The sequence below is a fragment of the Myodes glareolus genome, chromosome 20 (assembly GCF_982192425.1).
Source record: "Myodes glareolus chromosome 20, mMyoGla1.1, whole genome shotgun sequence".
Lineage (NCBI taxonomy): Eukaryota > Metazoa > Chordata > Mammalia > Rodentia > Cricetidae > Myodes > Myodes glareolus.
Window position 1 is genome coordinate 53,906,940 of NC_142045.1, and position 22,017 is coordinate 53,928,956.

Sequence of the window (22,017 nt, forward strand, 5' to 3'; positions counted from 1 at the left end):
ACTTCCCTGGAGACTTCTAGGTGGGGCAGGAGCAGCCGGCACCTTCCATCCGGACAGTGCGTTTCCGGACAGTGCGTTTCCGGACAGTGCGTTTCAGGCATGTTTCAGTGGCTTATTGGTTGTAACAGGCTTTCTCTGTGTAGCTTTGGAGCCTGTTCTGGAACTCACTCTGTAGACCAGGCTGGCCTTGAACTCGTCTGCCTCTACCTCCCGGGTGCTGGGATTAAAGGCGTGCGCCACCACTGCCAGCTGTTGTGTGGTTCTTCATATTTGTGAATAGCTTTAAGATCACAAAGTATTTTTTTAAGATGATGCTCAAGGTTTTTTCTTAAATATTTCTCTTTCATTTGTAAGGATGGCTTCCTGCCTGTATGACTGTGTACCGTGTGTGTGCAGTACCCACAAAGCAGGGTGTCAGGTCCTCTAGGACTGGAATTACAGAGGGTTGTAAGACACCATGTGGTTGCTGGGAATTGAACCCAGGTCCTTTGGAAGAGCGGTCAGTGCTTTGAACCACTGAGCCACCTCACAAAGTATTTTAGTATATAAAGAAATCCCACCCATTCGCTGTAGGCCTGAGTTTTCATCTTGTCTGAAGTTGTCCTGGGTACGTTCTGCCCCAGGAAGCTTCCATTTGGAAGAGGAACCAAAGCTTTCCTTCCCTTCAGCGTTCTCCTCCACGGATCCTGCCAAGGGACGCACGGTCAATACCTTGTTGTGTCGAATTGTTCACCTTGCACCTGTTGCTGAAATGCCAATAGACCCAAGGGGCTACTACCGACTAGTCCCTGCTCTATCCACACCAGACACCCCACCAGGACCCACTAACTGAGAAAGCATCTTCAGTTTGGCAGCAGAGTTTCCAGGGCCCTGTTACTGCGACAACACTGTCTCTCTTCTGCTCTTCTTATCACACCCGGCGTTAGGTTATTAATGACAGATATAATACACGCCATTGGAGATCAATAAGTCACACCCAGCATTAGGTAATTAATGACAGATATAATACACGCCATTGAAAATCAATAAGTCACACCCGGCATTAGGTAATTAATGATAGATATAATACACGCCATTGGAGATCAATAAGTAACACCCAGCATTAGGTAATTAATGATAGATATAATGCATGATGCCATTGGAAATCAGTAAGTCGCACCCAGCATTAGGTAATTAATGATAGATATAATACACGCCATTGGAAATCAATAAGTCATACCCGCGTTAGGTAATTAATGACTGATATAATACATGCCATTGGAAATCAATAAGTTAAAGTGCATAAGAAGCAGAAGAATCAAATATTCAAAGAAAACAAAATATCATGTTTACTATCAACCTTATTTCATGTACACACACATACATAACTTAAATCTAGGTTCTGCGTATGAGAGAAAACACATATGTTTGTCATTCTGGGCTGGCTTATTCATTTAATGCAATAATTTCCAGCTGCAGCCCGTTTCTTACAAACATGATTTCATTTTTTTACCATCTCATGAAAGATATGTACATTGCCACATTTTCTTTATCTGTTCATTTCCTGGTGGACCCTTCTTGATGGTCCATCCCCTACCTATTGTGACCACTACGGCTATAAACACGTATTCTCAAGTATCTCTATGGTATACAACTTGGAGTCCTTTGGGTATGTACCTGGGAATGGCACGGCTGGGTCATATGATAGTTCTATTTTCAGTGTGTTGAGGGGCCTCCATACGGACTTCCGTAACGGTCACACACACTCCCACTCCCACGTCCTCACAGGCTCTAGCTGTCCACTGTTCCTGACGATGGCCGTTCTGACTGGGATGAAATGGAAACCTCAAAGGAGCTTGCATTTTTTCCAGTGTTTCCATGCTGAACAAGGATATTGAACACTTTTCAAAGTGATTCTCGGTTCTTTGCAATGCTTCTTTTGAAACCTGTCTGCTCAGCTCACTAGTGTATTTGTTGACTGGATTGTTTGGTGGTCTGGGTACATGCTTTAGTGATTCTTTATATCCTAATGCTAATCCTTGTCTGGTGTGTAGCCAGCAAAGACTACATTTTGTACACCTGCTTTATTTTCAACTTTTCAAAAGCTTGGTTCCACTTTTGGCTTGTGCCAATAACCAAACCCACCCTCAAAGGAAAAACTTGGTTATTTACAAAGTTTTACAAGAGAATAATGATACCAGTTTATTACACCAGTTTTACGCCAGAATGTGATACAGCGCGCGGCTGTGTGTCTGTGTGTATCTGTGTGTGTATCAGTTTGTTAACAGTCCTAAGTAAAAATGCCCCCAAACTACTTAAAACAAGGATGGCATCTTTAGAATAATTGAGTGGTCTAATATGATAGAGAATTTTTGTTGATGAATTTTTAATACTGCTGTACAGTTGTTAATATTTTTAAAATATTACTAATCTAATGATGCATATTGAAATATTTACAAACTACCTAGGGTAGGAAGAATTTGCTCCAGTGTAACCTGGGGAAGGCAGAGGGGCACAGGGGCTGGATGAGTACAACATTTTTCTTCACACTTCTGTGTGTTCCTGGAATACTTCAGAACAGACAGCTCAAACTTTCTGAGATGTGGCTCAGTGATAGAGCCCTTGCCTAGCATGTTCAGAGTCCTAGATTCAACCCCCACTACCACTAAATAATACTAATCAAGTTTAAGAATGCAAAATTGCCTCCCACTGTTACCTGCCTCATCTGTGTGGCCAGAATCTCTCCTGGTAAAAGGAAGCAGAAAGAGAAAGTAAACTCCTGGAGCAAGGAGAAATCTAGAAGGGTTGCTGTGGACAGCTCTGTGTGTGTATGTGTGTGTCTGTCTGTCTGTCTGTGTCTATGTCTCTGTGCCTGTGTGTTTGTGTCTGTGTCTCTGTGCCTGTGTATATGTGTCTGTGTGTTTGTCTGTGTCCCTGTGTCTATGTATACATATGAGGGGTGCATGTGGAGGCCGGAAGTTGACATCCTGTGTCTTTCTTGTTTATTCTCTACCTTATATTTCATTATTTTATTTTTATTTGATACAGACACTCTCACTAAACCTAGAGCTCACCAGCTTGTCTGACCTGGCTGGCCAGCAAACCACAGGGATTCACCTGTGTCCACCTCTCTAGCACTGGGATTACAGGCATGTACCACTGCGGTGGCTTTCATGTGGGTACAAAGGATCCAAATTTAGGTCTTCATGTTTGCGCGCCACTTTACCAGTTTACCCAGATGTTAAGTATTTTCTTTGCATGAACCTCTCTGCTGATGCAAATAATCCCAATCAAACCAAATCAGACAGAATTAAACGATGCTCTTGTTTAATGGAGTGCTCCTGGTAGCCCCAGGAAAACATGGAGAGGGGAAAAGAGAAAGGGAGAGGTCATGCAAAACCTAGAGGCCACGTGTTCATTCTCTGGGGGGCAGTTTAAATAGCCCGTGGGAGTAGTCTTGACCTTCCCTGGGGAGGGGTTACCATTTGGCGGGCTTTCTCGGAGGTGGAATTTGGAATGAGGTGACTCCCAGGGGAGAAAGCTTATGCCAAGAACTGGGGTGAAGCCCCAAGCCAAACAATCCAGACTTTTTGGATGAAGGGGTGCCAGGGAGCTGAGGTGAGGTCCCTCAACTAAACATTTTATTTTATTTTTTTTTAAATTATTTATTTATTTATATTTTATGTACATTGGTGTTTTGCCATGAGTCTCCTGGAACTAGAATTACAGACAGTTGTGAGCTGCCATGTGGGTGCTGGGAATTGAACCCTGGTCTTCTGGAAGAGCCATCAGTGCTCTTAACCACTGAGCCATCTCTCCAGCCCTCAACTAAACATTTTAAACTCCTTGGATAAAGGGGCACTGGCTCAAGTCTGGCTACTTCCTGCAGTCATGGGGCGATGTGGGAGAGGAGAGAGTTGGTGGACTCACACTCAGCAAGAGGTGTGACTGGAGCGGCATCTGGTTTACTGTCATCCTGGAGATCTCAGGCGGCTGTTTCTTGAGGGAGATGAGAAGGCAGGTGGCTAGGAGAAAAATATATTGTTTTTATTGGCCCTAGGAATGGGACTTGCATGCGAACAGTCATTAACTGCCAGAAAGAATGGGACAGAGAAGTGTTCTGGTTGTACAGGTGTCCTTGATCCAGGAGAGTTGGTACCAATGGTGAAGTCCCAGGAGCTGGTGCAGGTGTTGGCGTTGTCTGGAGAGCGCTTTGTAAGTTGGTCTTGGCCCAGACAGCAGGAGTGATCTGTAAAATATGCTTAAAATGGGTGGGGTTAAAATATGCTCTGGAGACTGTTAGTTTTTACCAGACCAGATTTCTTGATAAAGCAGCAGAAGTTTTTTAGGATCTTGCAGGTAAGACAACTGGAACATGAACATTTTAGAAGACAATTAAAGGGAATTGAGAACTCTGAATTTTAAAGGTACACCTGAAACCTGTTAGTCCTGCACTATGAAGCCTGTTAAAGAGGCACAAAAATACTTAACTCCAGCTCCCAGTTCCTAATGCCTAATTTTTTTCTGTGCCCCAGTTCCCTGTCCAAGAGATGCTCAGATTCTCTATCTTTATCTCTATCTCTGTGTGAGTATGTGTCTGTCTATCTCTCTGTGTCTCTGTCTGTCTCTCTCTCACACACACAAGCACATACATGCACACACACACATGCATGCACACACCCCAGTACCTATACCGCACTTTGAGTTTTGGGGGAGAGATGGGCAGCCTAACTGACCACGATCAGAGGACCTGGGCACACAGTGCCGTGTGAAGAGGAGCTGAGATGACTCAGGACTCCCAGAACCCCTGAGGAGCAGGACTGCCTTCTGCATGGTTCTCCGAGCCATCTGAAAAGCAGCAGAAGCACAAAGCCCTGCTTCCACATAGCAGGCCTTCAGCTGAGCTGTTTACTCCTCCACACAAAGCCCTTGTTTATGTGACAGATGGTTCACGCTTCTCCTCTCTCCCTCCCTCCCTCCCTCACCCTCTTCGCTTGTTCTCTCTGTTGTTTTGTTCTCCACTTTTCCTCTTCTCCCACCTTCCCTGCTTCACACCCCTCTTCCTGAACTGACCGAAGGGACAGGGGAAAAAAGCAGACAGAATATAAGATCTTAGCGGACGGTTCTGTCCAAGCAGGCTGCCTGGACTCACTGCCAGTCACAACACTCATATTTGAAATGTATATGGGAAAAGAATAACAAGTCTTTGACACTGTAGGAGCCACAGAAATGTGAAAAACCCCATTAACATATCTGTGGCAGGTGTGTATTACAAAGGACCGGCACACACATAATCCTTCCAGGCCTGACACTCCCAAGGAACACCCATAGGCCTGACTCCCATAGGCCTGACTCTTATTGAATATTTACCGCAATAACTGTCTCCATGAGTCAGCCTGGGGAGAGAAGTATGAAAGACTGAATGTGCAAAGGACTTTTTACATAGAAGGCTGGCTCTGCCCTTCAGACCCAAGCCTGACACCTAATGCTCCCCAGCATCAGCTTTTCCTGTAAATGAAGTCATTAGATATGTTGGTAATTTGTAGTTTCCTCTGGCTTGATTATCTGTGATGCTAGAGCACTTCCATCAAGTCCCATAAGAGGAATCTACCTGGCACTCACGTATCTGCTCTGGGAGAAAGGAAGGTAGCCTAGAACAAATGTCACCCAGTAACAGTATTGGCCTGTATAGAGGCAGAGAAGTGATAGTAAGGGAAACAGAAAAATGTCCGGTTCCATAGAAAATGAGCCACCTATAGAGAGGGTCAGAGAGGGATCTAAAAAAACTGGCTGATGTACTAGGACTAAGAGGCAACGTTGGGTACCTGCCTGGGTGTCCGAGAGAAAAGAACAATGATGAAAAATTCAGCAAAGGAGGTGTGCTGCTGATCTGCCTGGTCACTTCCAGTCACTCCCAGGCCCTCGGCGTGCTTCAGGGGCCTTCTCTAAGCATGCACACACTTTTTACAAGTTTGAATGGGGGTCAGGTTCCACACAAAAGTCATAACTGTCCTGCATGACCGCCTCCACCACCACCACCTCCTCAACAATAAAGAGTAAAGTTCCCCTTGCCCCCCACCCCCAGCTCAAAAAGATCAGGCCGCTATGTGAGCCCAAATAGCTACATCTGCAAACGATTGACTCCAGGGTTAATTACCGATTAGAACTGTAAATCTCTGCTTCCTTTGGCTCCTGCGAAGTTGATTTCTCTTGAGAGGAAGGGGACTGGAAGGGGCAGAGAGAAAGTCATTTGAGACAAAGAGGGAGAAATCCAAGCTTAAAGAGACACACTTCAGATTCAAGAGGGGAAAGTTCTCATAGCCCAGAGTGGGAAACTGGCCAGGCTTGTCTCCCGAGCAAAGAGCAGAGCAGACGGCCCAGGGCTAGTGGTTAACTGATGCCACTGAGGGATGTTGGACCTCAGTGGCCAAGCCACCGCCCCATTTTACCCCCAAGTTGCCCAGTAATCACTCTCAGGGACAGAGCTTGGTTTCATCTGAGTTTCTTTTGTGTGTGCTGTGTGTGTGTGTGTGTGTGTGTGTGTGTGTGTGTGTTAAGTGTACTGAATGTGTGTCTGATGTATGCACACATGTATGTTTGAGTGTTCACACCTCTGCAAGAGCACTCAGGGTCCAGACAGTGACACCTGTGTCCTGATCTAGGGTCTCTGGTTGAACTACAAGCTAGGCTTGTAAGCAGAAAGCACAAGCAATCCTCCCACCTCTGTCCCCTTCTCCTCCCTCCCCAGCTCTGCACGGGTACAGGCACATGCATGGTCACATCAGGCTTTGTGTGTGTGTGTGTGCGTGTGTGTGTGTGGTGTGTGTGTGTGTGTGTGTGTGAGAGAGAGAGAGAGAGAGAGAGAGAGAGAGAGAGAGAGAATGTGGTCGCTGAGATGCAAAGCTGGGTCTTCATACTTGTGTAACAAGCCCTGCTTCTCTCCCTTTGCAGAACAGAAGGCTGTGAGGGTAAATCATAGGTCCAAGGCTACCTCCGTGAGAGCGATGGGGACCGGATGGCAACCCAGATTCCACATTCTTAGTGGAATGTCTTAGTGACTGGTGTCACTATAATTCTTGCCTTCTCAGACCCTGAACTTCAAGGGCTTCTCAAATTGGAAAACGAGACTAACGTAGTATTCAAAAATGCAGAAAAGAAGCATTAGTCAAGTCAATACTGTGTTTTGCCAGGGAGGCAAGTTTCCTTTGCTTGGAATGAAGTCAACGCAGAGAGGGCACACTTGACGTGCTCATCGGGAGCTCTGGCTCATCCATTCAACAAACATTGAAGGCCAGGTTTTGGCCAAAACTATATAGAACCACCCAGTGTAGATAATCTCACGACAGATGCCGTAAGGGCTGTACCAGTGGCATGTACCACTAAGTAGTCTGGGAGTTCACACCGGAGAAAGAAGCAGCTTAGGGGTCAGGAACAGATCATTCTATTGGTGAGTGTGAGACAGCAAGAGAAATCAAAATAACGTGTGTGTTGTTAGAGGACAAACAAATGCTGGAGCCTGACATGGAAGCCAGGGAGAATTAAATGTTCTGGAAAGTTTGGGGCTTGTGGTGGATTTGGCAGAAGCATACAGGAAAGCAAATGCCAGAATAAGTGTCTACTGCAGTAAGGACAGAGCCTTGTCCTGTCCATGGAAAGTGGTTCAATATAGTCAACCTGCCACCAGGTCACTGGCTGGCCACCCCAGGGAATAGTGGCACATCTGGGGCTCAGTGCTGGTCTCTGCTGTTGGCAGATCTGGAAGTCAGCAGCAATGGTAGCCAGGTCAGCCATGGTGACTGGACTTCCCCCATCACTGCCGCCATAGCCACTTTGCCCATGAGGCCATTGGGCGATGACAGGGATGGCTGGGGAAGGAGACTGACTGTCCACGGGAGTCATCCTCTCTATGGCTACTGAACTCCTCCTCGGCAGAAGTTACGTTTGACAAGCATCTACACAGGACACAAGTGTCTTCACATCCTCTGATTTTTGCAGAGATCTAGCCACACACTCCTTCCCCGGATGTTGTCGCTCTTATCAATTTTCCAGTCATGCTCTTGCCAAATCCCTGACCAGCCAATCCATTGACTCAGCCCATGAATCAGTGAATAATAGCAATCTTGACCCAAAGGCAGCATGAAGTCCTTGAGCCTGGTTTAGGCTTTTGAAACCTCAAAGGCCACCCCCAGGGGCACACTTACTCCCACAAGACCACACCTCCTAATCACTTCAAATAGTGCCGCTTCCTGCTCACTAAGCATTCCAGTTTATCAGCCTGTGGGGGAATGTTCTCATTCAGACCACCACATGACAGCATCACCAATCAGTAAATACTAACCGGGACAGGAGGTGCAAACTGCTGGCGTTAGACTGTGAGAAAAATGGTGCATGGTCCTGGGAAGATGAGAGTGGAGGTGACTGAAGGGCCAGGCGCTAACTAAAGAGGCCACTAACTCTCACGCCCATCTAAAACCTGACCCCTAGGAACGCGAGGGCACTGTGGTCAGAACCTTAGCGGAAGCTGTAAGTGTCGGCTGCTTTCTCTAAGTTCTCCTAAGTTTATTCTGGTTTTGTTGTTGTTTTCGTTTTCTGACACAGGGTTTTACCATTCTGGCTTGAACTCCCATCCTCCTCCCTTAGCCTCCCCAGTGCTAGGATTACAGACATTTCCCACCACACCCTGTGGTCTGCCGGTTCTGTGGGTGTGAGGGGGGCATAGGGGCTGTTCTGTGGTTTTGTGAGTGTGAGGGGGGACAAGGGGGCTGTTCTGTGGGTGTGAGGGGGCATGGGAGTTGTTCTATGGGTGTGAGGGGGACATGAGGGCTATTCTGTGATTCTGTGGGTGTGAGGGGGACATGGGAGTTGTTCTATGGGTGTGAGGGGAACATGAGGGCTGTTCTGTGATTCTATGGGTGTGAGGGGGACATGAGAGTTGTGTTGTGGATGTGAGGGGACATGGGGGCTGTTTTGTGAGTGTGAGGGGACATGGGGGCTGTTCTGTGGGTGTGAGGGGGACATGGGAGTTGTTCTGTGGTTCTATAGGTGTGAGGGGGACATCAGGGCTGTTCTGTGGTTCTGTGGGTGTGAGGGGGACACGGGGGCTGTGTTTGTTGGTGGAAGTCAGAGGTCAACCTCAGGTGTCTTTCCTCAGGAGTTGCGTTCCTTAGATTTGAGACAGTGTCTTTCACTGGGACCAGGGATTCACCCGTTTAGTTAAGGTGGCTGGCCAGGGAGGCCCAGGGATTTGCTTGATTCCAGCTCCCTAGAACTTTGAAACTTTGATGATTAGCTAGGGCCACTGCAAAGGGGCTTTTTATGTGGATTCTGAGCTGGAACTTGGGTAGTTGAGCTTGCACAGCAAACCCTTCACTGACCGACCTCTCTCTCTCTCTCTCTCTCTCTCTCTCTCTCTCTCTCTCTCTCTCTTTCTCTCTCCGAACTCCAAAAGGGCATTTAATTCAAGTCTTTTCAAAATGTACACCACCCCAGCCCTGTCATCTCCCCAGTGGCCCCAGGGGTCCTAAAGCAACTGCTTATTTGTGTGTGCTCTCCCCTCCCACAGGTCTGCTCATTTATTTTGGGTACGGCATCTGGAACAGCACCCTGGAAATCAGCGCCAGAGAGCAGGCCCTGCACCAAAGCACATATCAACGCTACGATGTGGATGACCCCTTTTCCGTGGAGGAGGGATTCTCCTATGCCACTGAGGGCGAGAGCCAGGAGGACTGGGGCGGGCCAGCCGAGGACAAAGGCTTCTATTACCAACAGATGTCAGATGCGAAGACAAACACCCGGACGAGTAGCAAAGCGAAAAGTAAAAGCAAGCACAAGCAGAACTCAGAGGCCCTGATTGCAAATGATGAGTTAGATTGCTCTCCGGAGTAGGGCTGAACTGCAGGCGCCGAGAGGGGTGGCTTCTCTGTGAATCCAGCCTGCGTGCTGGAAAGTGGAACCTACTTCCGACTCTCATTTCACAAACTTCCCCAAAGGCCATCCCCAGGCACAACCTGTCATTTGCTATTTTTGCTGTTCAGGAGAGTTCTACTGAAGGGTTTTACCCAGGGCCCTTAATTGACCCCCTTGTAAAAAAAAAAAAAAATCAAAATCAAAAGAAATTCTATGTTAGTGAGCTGTCCCAGCCGAGGACAGCAAATGTTTTCTTTGCAGGATGGATCTTTGTGCTAAGATCCGAGTAGGCTTTCCTCCAACCCTGCTGAGGCTCCATCCAGGCCCTTGGGAGAGGAGCCACAAATGTGGCTGTGGCGTGAGGCGGCTCTACAGCTCCCAGAGCAGAACTAGGAGCTGCTCCCCCAGGCCTGTAGGTCAGGCTGTTTCAGGACTTTCTCAGTCAGCAACACTGTGTCCTTAAATCTCACCTCCCCAAAACTATCCACAGAGAAGACCCGGCTTCTCTTTACTCACCAAAGTTCTTACAGTTTCCAGACTATAAGGTTAGGATCCAGAAAAGATAGAAGACTCTAAGACCATATTCCCCGTAAAGCAACCACGTAGTCATCAAAGTATAGTAAGAAGTACCACCAAATCTTTACTTAAATGCTCAAGAAAAAAAAAGAAAGAAAAACTGAAGTAACCATCTCTTGAACAGAGGTCAGGAAGGCATTGGCAGAAATGAACCATCTGTCATGCGCTTCCTTACACCAGACTCTAAGCTCCTGCAGGTCTCGGGAAAGGGCAGAGGTGGAGTGTGATTGCAGGCCTCTGATATGCCTGGAAGAAATGGGCTATTTGTTCTATAATCAGATAAAAATCTTTGCGAGGAGCAGTAACCCAGCCACTGAGATCACATTGCAAATCTTACTTCATATTTCTAAAATTATAAAATCTACAGGGTTTTTCCTTTTTGGCTAGGTGACTACCGGATTGGATGCTGCTGGTTTCCAGAGATGTGGAAGACCAGGAACTTGGGTCATCCAGCTCAGAGAGCTCTAATTCCCACCTGGGCCTCCCTCCTCTAGGCTAGCTCACCTTTAGAGTGTTTTTCATCTTAGTTCCGAAAGCACCTTCCCTGAGGTCCAGAGAAATGGCTGTCTGGTGGGGGTTAAGCATAGGCCTCCAAAGGGATTCTTAAAGAATTTTCTCCAAAACAGGATAAATGAATTTACAACAGAAAAACATGTGGCTTCAGTAGCGTGTGTGCACATGTGTATGAAAACAAATTTCTCTCACTAAGATTTCTGCGAGAATTTTTTGGAAATGGGGCAAAAGAGCAAATTCCTTGCCCTCTGCTCCTCAATTCATCATCGGCCAAAAATTTTCATGAATATCAACTAACATCACATCTTTCTTGCTTGCTCTGAAGCGCATGTTTTCTTGGCATGTACTTAGGTTACAGAGAAGGCATGTTTCCTGTTGAGCTGACCGCCTCAAATACACTAGCGGCTAAGTAGAAGCCAGGAGGAGATCTGTAACTTCAGCCCTTAGAACCTAGGAGACAGCAGGGTCCCATGACAGATACAAGAAGCTTCAACATAACAGATAAAGATCAACTGAAACTATTTTTTTAAATGATGCTTTCAGATAAATTGCATACCATGCTCTTCGCCAATGTCTGCCAGTACACTAAAATAAGTACATTTTTTTAGATCTCGTTCATCACTCCATGTTAATTATGTAGAACCCTGGCTTCCAGTACTCATTATTATCATTTTTATGTAATGTCTGACAAAGCTGTTTCCTCTTGCCTAAACTTAACCATCACAACGCAGTGCCTGGCCTGCAACAAATACCCTGGAGAACTCACTCTAAGATAATTGTGAGTCATGTCTGTTAAAGCTAAGTTTTAAACTGGGGTAGGATGCAGAAACCCTGCCTAGTAGAAACAGCTGTTAAGCGGGGTCCACTTCTCGATATTTGGGGTAATATTCTCTTCCTTAGATATGGTTAGGAGAAATACGGACGCTACATGATGAATCTTAACGTGGATGGAAAGTTATGTCTTACTGGTGGTGTTTAGGTATTAAAGTAGCAATGGTCAGGTGTGTGCTATGTCTGTAGCAGAAGAAAGAGCATGGGCTTTACAGTTAATGTCGTTGGTGTTGATTCTGTGCAGAGCCAATGAATTATTCTCATTTCGGATGCCATTTTTCTCAGTAGCTTTAGATGTTTTTAATCGTTGTTCTCTTCATTTTTCTAAAATTGTTGGGGTTATCTTCTTTGCTATCTTGGTTTTTAAACTATATTTTTAGCTTGGAAAGTTTTCTCGGGTATGTAGCATGTTTCCACCATGTTTTTTCCGCTCCTGTGAAAGAGTCCCGGGTTTCACAAGAAGGTTTTCAAATACCACCATATTTGAACATCGTGTTTAAGAGACTGCATTAAAAGTAGGATTACCTTATAAATAATTCTCTTAGAAAAGCTCTTCCAGTGGGGGGCTGGTATATGTGGAATGTGTAATTTTGGAGCCACTAATTTAATATTTTAAATTGTAGTCTATTTATCAACACTCTGCCTCTTTTCGTTAAGATTGGAGGCAGGTATTAAAACACAAGTGCTCCAAAGCAAAGGGGAAGAATACAATCACAATGGGAGGAGAAAGGGGAACTTAGAGCCAGAATGTGTGAAACACTCAAGCGCAAGAACTCTCAAGGGGTTTGCTGAGTTTTCCAATGAAAAACACCTTAGAAAGCAATAGGCTTGTCAGTAATGACAGCCAGGACTACATGATAATAAATAACAAATAAATAAACCTTTGCCCTGAGGGCAGAGTGTTAAAACAGCACAGACCCCTGACATCCACAGAGAAGCTCCAAAGCTAGATTACACTAGCTACGTGTACCTAATGGAGAGTGGATACCAAGAAATACCTGCTGGGCAGTGGTGGCGCATGCCTTTAATCCAGCACTCGGGAGGCACAGGCAGGCAGATCTCTGAGTTAGAGGCCAGCCTGGTCTATAAGAGCTAGTTCCAGGACAGCCAGGGCTACACAGAAAATCCTTGTCTTAGAAAAAAGGAAGGAAGGAAGATATGATTGGTGGGGAAATGAGTGGCTAAATGAAATAAAGGAAAATAACCTACCTATTCAGTAGTTATTCACAGAGTACCCGTTGTGTGCTATGGCATACTCTGGTGCCCTAATAAGTGAACCTACATAAACATGGAGGAAGTGACTCCACATATGTGCTCTCCAACCTTCACATGGGTGTTCTGGGACACACACACACACACACACACACACACACACATCATGCATACACATTCAGTAATCATAAACAAAACTTTCGAAGAAATCTATTCAGAACCATATCAAAGATGGCAGGCGGGGTGGAGATAAGAACGTGCTTTGGGGCTTAAACATGGAAAACATCCCCACACATTGGAAAGATCAAAGAATGCAGTGTACACACAGCCTGTGGAAGCCGCAGAGCCTTCACAAGGTAGAACAGAAGAGAGGCATGCAGAAGACGGCTAAGATGCAGACTGTGGCCGAGGGCTGCCCTGAGTTTTGTTCTTTGCCTTCCTCCAGGAAAAGCAAGGAGCTTGTCTGGCTGTCGCTATATTTTACATGTGATTCACATGATACAGTAAGAGAGATGCCAGGAACTTAGAGGAGGGATCAGTCACAGCTCCAGTGACAAGCCCACTGGTGCTCTGCGGGTGAGCAGCACTTGTTGGGGGATGGGGCAGTGAGTCAGGCAAGGTAGGACTTGAGAAAAACTGGGCAGTGGTATCATTGCCCAGGCAAGGAGCAAACGGGTCACACACACACTTTTAGCAGAGAGATGAAAAAATTCCACGCTCAAAGCAAGACACTGCTCTTCCTCCCATCTTGGATTTTACATTCCCTTAGGAAACTGTTATCGTCTACCATGCAGACACACAACGCAACTTTTCAACCACCTTGCTTTCGATGACCAAATCTAACTCCTGCTTATATCTATCTAATCTAAATATTAAAACCCCCGCTTCTGACTTGACTTAAATTGAGCTCGAGGCTGGTTTAAACTAGAGAGAGAAGCTGAGTGTTGGAATTATGCAAAACATCCCAGGTGTGCCTCTTAGTAAGAGCAAGTCCTGTGCCTTCACAATGCTACAAATGCAGTCACTGTTAGAAAATAAGATTCAGAGAAATGCTGCGCAACTGAAAAGAGTTGAGAAATTTGACAGCCTTTAGATTGTGCTTGTTGGAAACCACATTACCAAGAGAATTCCTCTTTGAAATATATAGAACCATAAATAGAATTTCCATCTAAGTATCCACCTGAAAGACTAGGCTTACAGGAGCCTGGGAAACCCCTAAGACCCGGGCACAGGTTGGTCCAACTTTCCGGCTCGTGTTAGAACGTTCTCTGATAGAACGTCAAAAGTCAGGGCATAAGCTGCCGCTAGAGCTGGATCAGTTCCGGAAGTCCTGGGCGCAGTGGTCCACTCTGGGACCCCAACCTCGGCATGGGAGCGCGCCAGAGATGGCTTCCATTTCCCATGGAGCGGAACATGAAGGAAAACCAGGAAAAGGTGCCCGCCATCGTGGTGGGACTTCTCTCCATTCTCAAACGTCTTTCAAAAAGACTTGTTAATAAAGCAAGTATTTCCAACCCATTTTTATGAAGCCTCCGTAGGCCCTGTCCCTGAGTACTTCTTTACCACTGTTTATCTGCAGAAAGGTCCTTTGGAAATCCAAGACCAACAGCAGTGGCCTGACCATCAGAGTCCCTAGTTTCAGTTAACATTGTTTCAGGCTAGAAACTGCATCCCAACCCAGAGGGTCCACACCAGCAGGGCCAGAAGGCTGTTTCCTCCAGAACCGTCACTGCATTTTCAGTTGGTTAAGAGTTCTTGCTGCTGGGCGGTAGTGGCCCACGCCTTTAATCCCAACACTTGGGAGGTAGGCAGATCCCTGCAGAGTTCGAGGCCAGCCTGATCTACAAGAGCTAGTTCTAGGACAGCTAGAGCTGTTGTTACACAGAGAAACCCTGTTTTAAAAACCAAATAATAATAATAAGAAGAAGAAGATAAAAGAGTTCTTGCTGACTGTAACTACCTGTAACTCCAGTTCCAGGATGTACAACGCCCTCAGGCACTAACCCGTGTACATAGTCAAACACATACACAACATTTTTTTTTTAAAGAAAAATAACTCTCTGAAAAAATATGGGATGTCCTCTTTTCCTGTTTCGGGCTTAAAGCCCAAAGAGATTAGTGAAAGTTTAAAGTCCACCAGAAATTCATATGTATTCTGCCACAGCCGCTAGAATAGTATTGAGATCACTCATTAATAAATGCATGGAATCACACAGCCCAAAGGAGACTTCCAAAAAGACATCATAGGTTTGAAGGCTCCTGACCACAGATGGCTCTAATCTTTTACTCTTTCTGAATATTTAGTGTGTATTGGTTCATATAAGCGAGGAAAATAGCATCCTGTTGGGAGTGGGAGGCAAGGACAGCCCGGATTTTTACACTGAAATCCTCCTCTGTGCTCATTTTTGTTTCTGTCTAGCTTTTCTGACTTTAGCACTGGTAGTACTGGCTAAAGGAAACTGTGGGTCATGGGAATGTTGTCAGAAGTGCAGACTCTGAAGGGCTGCCTTCATTCTGGTGTCGGGATGATGCCCTGGTTCATGGACATCCATCGAGGGCTCTTGGCAGTTGCTGATAGACAAGTCGCGTTCCTAGTCATGAAGTTGAGAGCTTACACTGGGAATCATAAGCCCCTGCTTCCCAAAGCAGAGATGCTGTTGATGTTATAAAAAGCACCTAAATACCTCAACTATCTGGGCTGAGAAAAGGAGCTTCAGGCTTTCAAGAGGGCGGCTAACGTCCTCGCTCCACGTAGTCATCCAACAGGACCCGGCATTCCGCTTCTTCTCACTGTGGGAAAGTAACGTGACCATTTAGTTCATATCCCAAAGTTATAAATACAACCTGTAAATTCCACTAACCTGTTTCAGTTTCGTTTGGTCCTTAAAAAGTACAACTTGCATTTTGCAGATGGTCATTTCTGGTGTGTTCTCGGCTACTTTCTTTTTCTGTATGAAATTGTTGTATTGTTAATGTGTTCGTTTTGTGGTTTTAATTCCCATTGGTGCACTGTACAATGGGGCGTTGTAATGTACCATGAAGAAAAGGATAATATGCAGATGTAATATAAAGTGTGTTTTATTTTCAAATGACTGTAGTGTTGACAAATATTTTGATTTATCAAAATACTAAGGAAAGTTATAAATTTACCAAAATGTGTATATTTTAATAAATGCATAAAGCTTTATTGTGTGCCTTTACATCTAAATTTTGGGTTATTAAAAAAAAGTTAGAAACAAAACTGTCTTGCTGTTAACTATCCACAGAAATGTAAGCTTTTCCTCAGAGAACCAGAAGAGACGGGGAGGACCTAGAGTTTCCTGTGCTGCAAACATCACAGTGTCTGAAGCCTGCTGCTGTCTCCATCAGCTGAGGAAGTGACTCTCGGCTTACAGGTTTCGATTATCCTTTGTAGAAAAGACAGAGAAATAGCCTCGCATTACTGTGGAGCATTTATCGTCTTCAGAGCCACAGCTTGTCAACTAGCAAACGTAAACCTGCAGAAAATCAAGGTGTCCGACTTTCAAATTCACTTTTCTTGCTGGAGGAGGGCACAGATTCTCCACTTCAGCAGACCTTCCAGGAGAGCCTTCCCTGGTCATTTTCTCCTGGCTCCCACTCATGACTGCATCCTTTACTGTCCCATCCATGGTGCCACAGCTGCCACCCCCTCAGTAGAATCCTAAGATTAATATGGAACATTCAACTCATCTTTCCTATCCATTTTAAAAACAAATTAGGAAAACATTGACTGCCCACCATCCCAAACCAATTACCATGGCTTAAATGGTGGCTTAATGTTGTCTTCTTTTAGACAGGATTTCTCTGTGTTACAGCCCTGGGCTACCTGGAACTTGCTTTGTAGACCAGGCTGGCCTCGAACTCACAGAGATCCACCTGCCTCTGCCTCCTGAGTGCTGGGATTAAAGGCATGTGCCACCACCGCCCGGCAATGTTGTCTTTTTGATGTCACAGAATTAAACCTGATGATGGCTCAGGCCTGTTGACATTACCTGTGACTCCAGCACTTGTGAGATGGAGGCAGAAAGATCAGGAGTCTGAGGTAGCATTGAGCTACATTACAAGTTCAAGGCCAGCCTGGGCTTTCTGAGACCCTGTCCACCCTCCCCCCCCCACACACACACCAAAAAAAAACGGGGCTAGGGAGATGGAAGAATAAGTTTAGATCCCCATCATCCACGTAAAGCTGGGCATGTTAGTGTGCACCTGCAACCCCAGCATTCCTGTTATATGAAAATATTAGATGAGCAGGAGAAACGGGCCAGGGCCAGCTAACTTGCTATATGCAGTGGTAGGAAAACGAAAGAGCCTATCGCAGATAAAGAGGAAGTGAGGACAGAACTCAAGGTTGTCCTCTAACCTCCATACATGTAGCATCACACATACATACCCAAGAACTTGCATGATCTCACAAGGAAAGAAGATAGAGGATGCAGGTGGAAACTAGCATTTCCCACTAGCTCTGGGTCTTCAATGCCATGGCTGCACACCGGCTATCTAGACAACTCCCTGGACAGGTGACCTCTAAAGAGAATGGTCTACCTGGTCATCTGGTCATCTGGACTTCAGGACGGTGCTTATTGTCTAAGTCCACAGTCTGGCGCTGAACTCAGCTGTGACTTTCCTGCGAACTGGTGCCTCTCCACTCAGAACCAAAGCCTTTGCTGGTCCACATTAGAACCCAGTGCAAGTGATACTGAGACCAAGGGACCAGAGACAGCACTTCAGGCTCAGGTACGCAGACATCTCCTCTTCTAATAACACACTGTCATTTCTGGGCTCTGCTTTTAAATCAGAGTGTCTGAGTTGCTTCAGAGACAACTGCTCCTTAAACCATAACTTTAAAACTATTTTTAAAATCAAATATTTCAGGGACTGAGAGATGGCTCAGTTAACAAAGGGCTGGCAATGCAAACATGAGGACCTGGGCTCAGATCTGCAGAACCCACATAAAAACCCAGCATGGCACGGAGTACCTGTAGTTCTAGCTGTGGAGGCAGAGACGGGAGGTCTGAAGTTCACACCAACCAAATCAGTGAACTCCAGTTCAGTGAGAGGGCCTAGCTCAAAAAAATAATAATAAATAAACGAAATCAATAATGTTGATGATGATAATAAATTGGACACACATTATATCAATCTTTGTCTACACACATACACACACACACACACATACACACACACACAATCATATGTTCCATTAGAAATTTTAGAAATTCTATATCCCAAACATGATATTGACAGCTCTTCTGTGTTCCAGTTGTCAAGAGTTTCCTGACTGGCAAACAGTCTCTCTGGTTCTAAACCCCATTCCTCTTCTACCCGTATATGACTCCCTTGACCAGGGTAACTTCTCCTGTTCTCGTGTTAGCCTCAAACAAATTCACTGCAGCAAAATGCTGGACGGTGACCTAGAACTCCAAGGTCTCCAAGTTTTATTACAGATACGTCAAAGCTGGTGCTTGCCCCTCAAAGTCATCAGAATGTTTTTGGAAAGGAATGAGTCTTCTGCTCATCAGTTAGCTGGATGACATCAGTGCTGTGGCAGGCTTTCTTGTGGGGAAAGGAAATGGGAATGATTTGTGACTCTAATTAACATCAAACACTGAACAGGAATGCAGCTTGGAACAGAATCCAAACTCAGTTCTGATGGGTAGAAGACAATGATTAAATTTCCTCCCCGGCAGATATTCTCCTCATGGGATGGGTCAGGCAGAGAAAGCAGGCAGGGCTTCCTGAAAGGCAGTTTTCCTAACCTATGAAGCTCTATTTCCAGTCGAGTGCTGGAATGGGCTAGGGTTACGTTCGCTCCGCGTGTGCTATTAATACAATGTCCTTGATTTTTCATCCCACTCAGTCTTCCTTCTTGTAGGAAAAGATTGAGATTATGTTAGCTGACCTAGGAGGAGAAGCAGGTAAGTAAAATCCTTTCGTCTCAGGCTGGGATATTTGAGGGCCAGCAGAAAAAAATCCCTCTGCCCTGCCTGCTGCCTGGTGACCAGACTTCCCAATTGGAAACAATGTCTGAAGGTCCCCAGGAAAAAAGTGATCTCTAAACACTTCCTGGCTAACTGCCATCCCACCAACACCACCCCTGCCACACAAAGAAAGAACACAGTGTCTTAACTCATCCACAGCAAAATAGAAGTGGTTGACGCTTTGCTCTCCTTCTTAATCCAGAGGTTTGTGTAAGTGTTGAGAAAAGATTACTAGGTTCCTTGGGTTTGGAGGCAGAATTTGGGGGAATCCAGGAGAAGAAAGGGTCACCTAAGCAAGAGGTCAGGGGATACCCAAAGACAGACTTGGCTCTGTTTGTCCCACAGTCTTGCCTAGAGATAGACCAGCCCTGACCTGAAACCCCAGAAACCATTTTGAAGAAAGAAATGGCTGGTGGGGGACAAAGAACCTTCAACTGTGAGTCTTGGACCCATCTGTCCATTATGCATCACTAACCACATAAGCTCGGACAAGACACTCCCCATTTCTTCATCCTCAAACAAGTCAGCCCATGATTTCACGGTCACTGCCAGCAGGGTTGTCCGTATGTCTCCCTTGCTTCCGGTGCACGTACTGCAAAATGCTTTCCGTAGCTGTTGGCTGAAGAAATGAGCAGGCCTTCCCTAGCCGTCGAGAGTATCCTGTTGAGCTTTTGCAAAAACAAGGTTAATTCCCGTCATTCCACTCAAGTGTCCAGCAGCTTGCAAGCCTGACGAATCTCAGGTCCTCTCTACTTCGTTCATAAACTAATCCTGAGAAAATAAATAGAGAAGTGGTGGAATGTTTATAAGAGAGGATTTATTTATTATTACCAGGAAAGACGTAGTCAACATGCCTCAAAATGAGGGGTGGGGCTCAAATTAACTAAAGTACAACAAAACAATCCAAGACATCCATCCTTTGATAATCCCCATATGGGATGATTTTTAGGTTTCTCTTAAAGGTACCAAAATCCACAGATGCTCCAGTCCCATACACAGAGTGATGTGGTATTTGTATGTGAGCACATAAATCCTCTCCCAGACTTTAAGTTATCTCTAGATTATTTACAATAATGAGTACAATACAAATGCTGTATAAACACTTGTAATATTGTAACGTTTGGGGACTAACAACAAGAAAGCAAGTCTGCACTCAAACTGTCCGGTACAGATGTCTCTTCTGGAGTATTCAGGCTGTGGTTAACTGAATTCGAGAAAGGAGACGCAAGGGGCCCATTGTGCCACACAGCTGTGTAAAAGCATGTGTTGTAACATGTGATTCTTCATTCACTGTGTTAAATTCTAAATGTAGGAAACAGTGCAGAATTTGAAAACATGTGTGTTTCACATACTTTATAAAAATATTTAGAAGGAAATCACTCACAAGATTGACCAAAACTTGACGGGCTCTGGTTTTACGTGTTCTTCTTTATATTTTTTTCTTTTCTTTAGATTTTCTTTCATAACTAGAAATAAAATGCAGTTAACTGTATTTAATTCATTAAATGTGTATCGGTCACTGTGTGTGGTGGTAGATGTGCAGAGGCCAAAGACCACTTTTCTAAGCCAGCCCTCTTCTGCCATGGGTCTCCCCTCAGATTGTCAGGCTAGCAAGTCAAGGCCCTCAGAGCAGTGGCCCTGATTAATCTCGGGGCTGCTGGGAGTTTTGATGATTTGTTTTGTTTTGTTTTGTTTCAGATATTTGCCATGTCCTTAACAGATAACCAAGGGACCATCCTGGTCCCTCCCACAAGTACCAGAAGCTGTGTTCTCGGGTCCACTCTGCACTGACAGCTCTTGGCACATCGGTGCATGCTGGTTAAGGTCCTCTTGTAGTGGTTTGAATGAGAATGTCTCCCTTAGGCACAAATATTTAAACACAGTGCCCCCTTCCCCCCTCCCACTTCCCTCTTCCCCACACACCCAACCCTTCATCCACTACTCAGAGAGGATAAGACCTCCTTTGGGGAGTCATCAAAGCCTGGCATACCAAGTTGAGACAGGACTAAGCTCCACCCCCACTATCAAGACCTAGCAAGGTATCCCTCCATAGGAAATAAATTCCAAAAGGCCACCTCATGCACTGGGGATAATCCCACTGCCAGGGGCCCCACAGACTGCCCAAGCCACAGAACTTGGGGGGAGGGGGAGGAAGAGGAAGAGGGGGGAGGGGAGGGGAGGGAAGAAAGGAAGGAAAGAAAAGAAAAAGAAAAAGAAAAGGCTGGAGCGATGACTCACCACTTCAGAGCGTGTATCCATACTGGATGGCTCACAGCCACCTTGGAGATCTGGCATCTCTGACCTCCTTGATAACCTGCACTTACATGCACATGCACACACACACACACACACACACACACACACACACACACACACGCACACGCACACACACACACACATGCACACACACACACACTGAAAAATATATCCTTTTTCTAAGGTGGGAAGAAAGGAAAAAAAACAGAAATGACTAACATTCATGATATATTGAGCTTTTGATGTAAATATTAAATAGTAGAAAGGGTTCGAAAATACTAGTTTAGGAATATGGCAATAGTAAGCTCCCGTCTAAGTCCCATGGCCCTAACCAGAAATGAGTACTTGACTAGCTTTCTAGTACCAGGCATGGTTTCCCTCCTGTTAAGTAGGCGTTAAGTTCAATTAGACAGCTGTTGCTTACTGCCGAGATGTAAGGGCCACTATTGAACCTTGGGGGCCATGGCGGTCATTGCTGTGGTTCATAGGGATCACAACTGGGTAAGACTACTGATTATTTTTCTCCCATGGCAAATGGTGTGACATCTTCTAGTGCTATGGAAACTAGTCCTCAGAGAGAAGGCTCTTAGGTCAGAATCATTGTCTCACTAAATGTCATCACTAGTATTAAAAGATCCAAAAAAGAATTTATGTCATAAATAAATAATATGAAATAAAATTTAGGTGTTGCTTTGCCTTTTTCATTATTCCAATACTTTGCGATGATCTTATGTCATGTATAACG

The 22,017-nt window shown here is 45.4% G+C and overlaps 1 protein-coding gene across 1 annotated transcript in view; it reads left to right on the plus strand.

Annotated features, from left to right (window-relative positions):
* Positions 1-16,204, plus strand: part of Slc7a14 (solute carrier family 7 member 14) — a 108,922-nt gene extending 92,718 nt beyond the window's left edge. Inside the window, exon 8 of the mRNA XM_048452650.3 lies at positions 9,542-16,204. Coding sequence (XP_048308607.1) covers positions 9,542-9,864 — 323 coding nt within the window. The 3' untranslated portion in view covers positions 9,865-16,204. The remainder of the gene's footprint in view (positions 1-9,541) is intronic.
* The last annotated feature ends 5,813 nt before the right edge of the window (positions 16,205-22,017 follow it).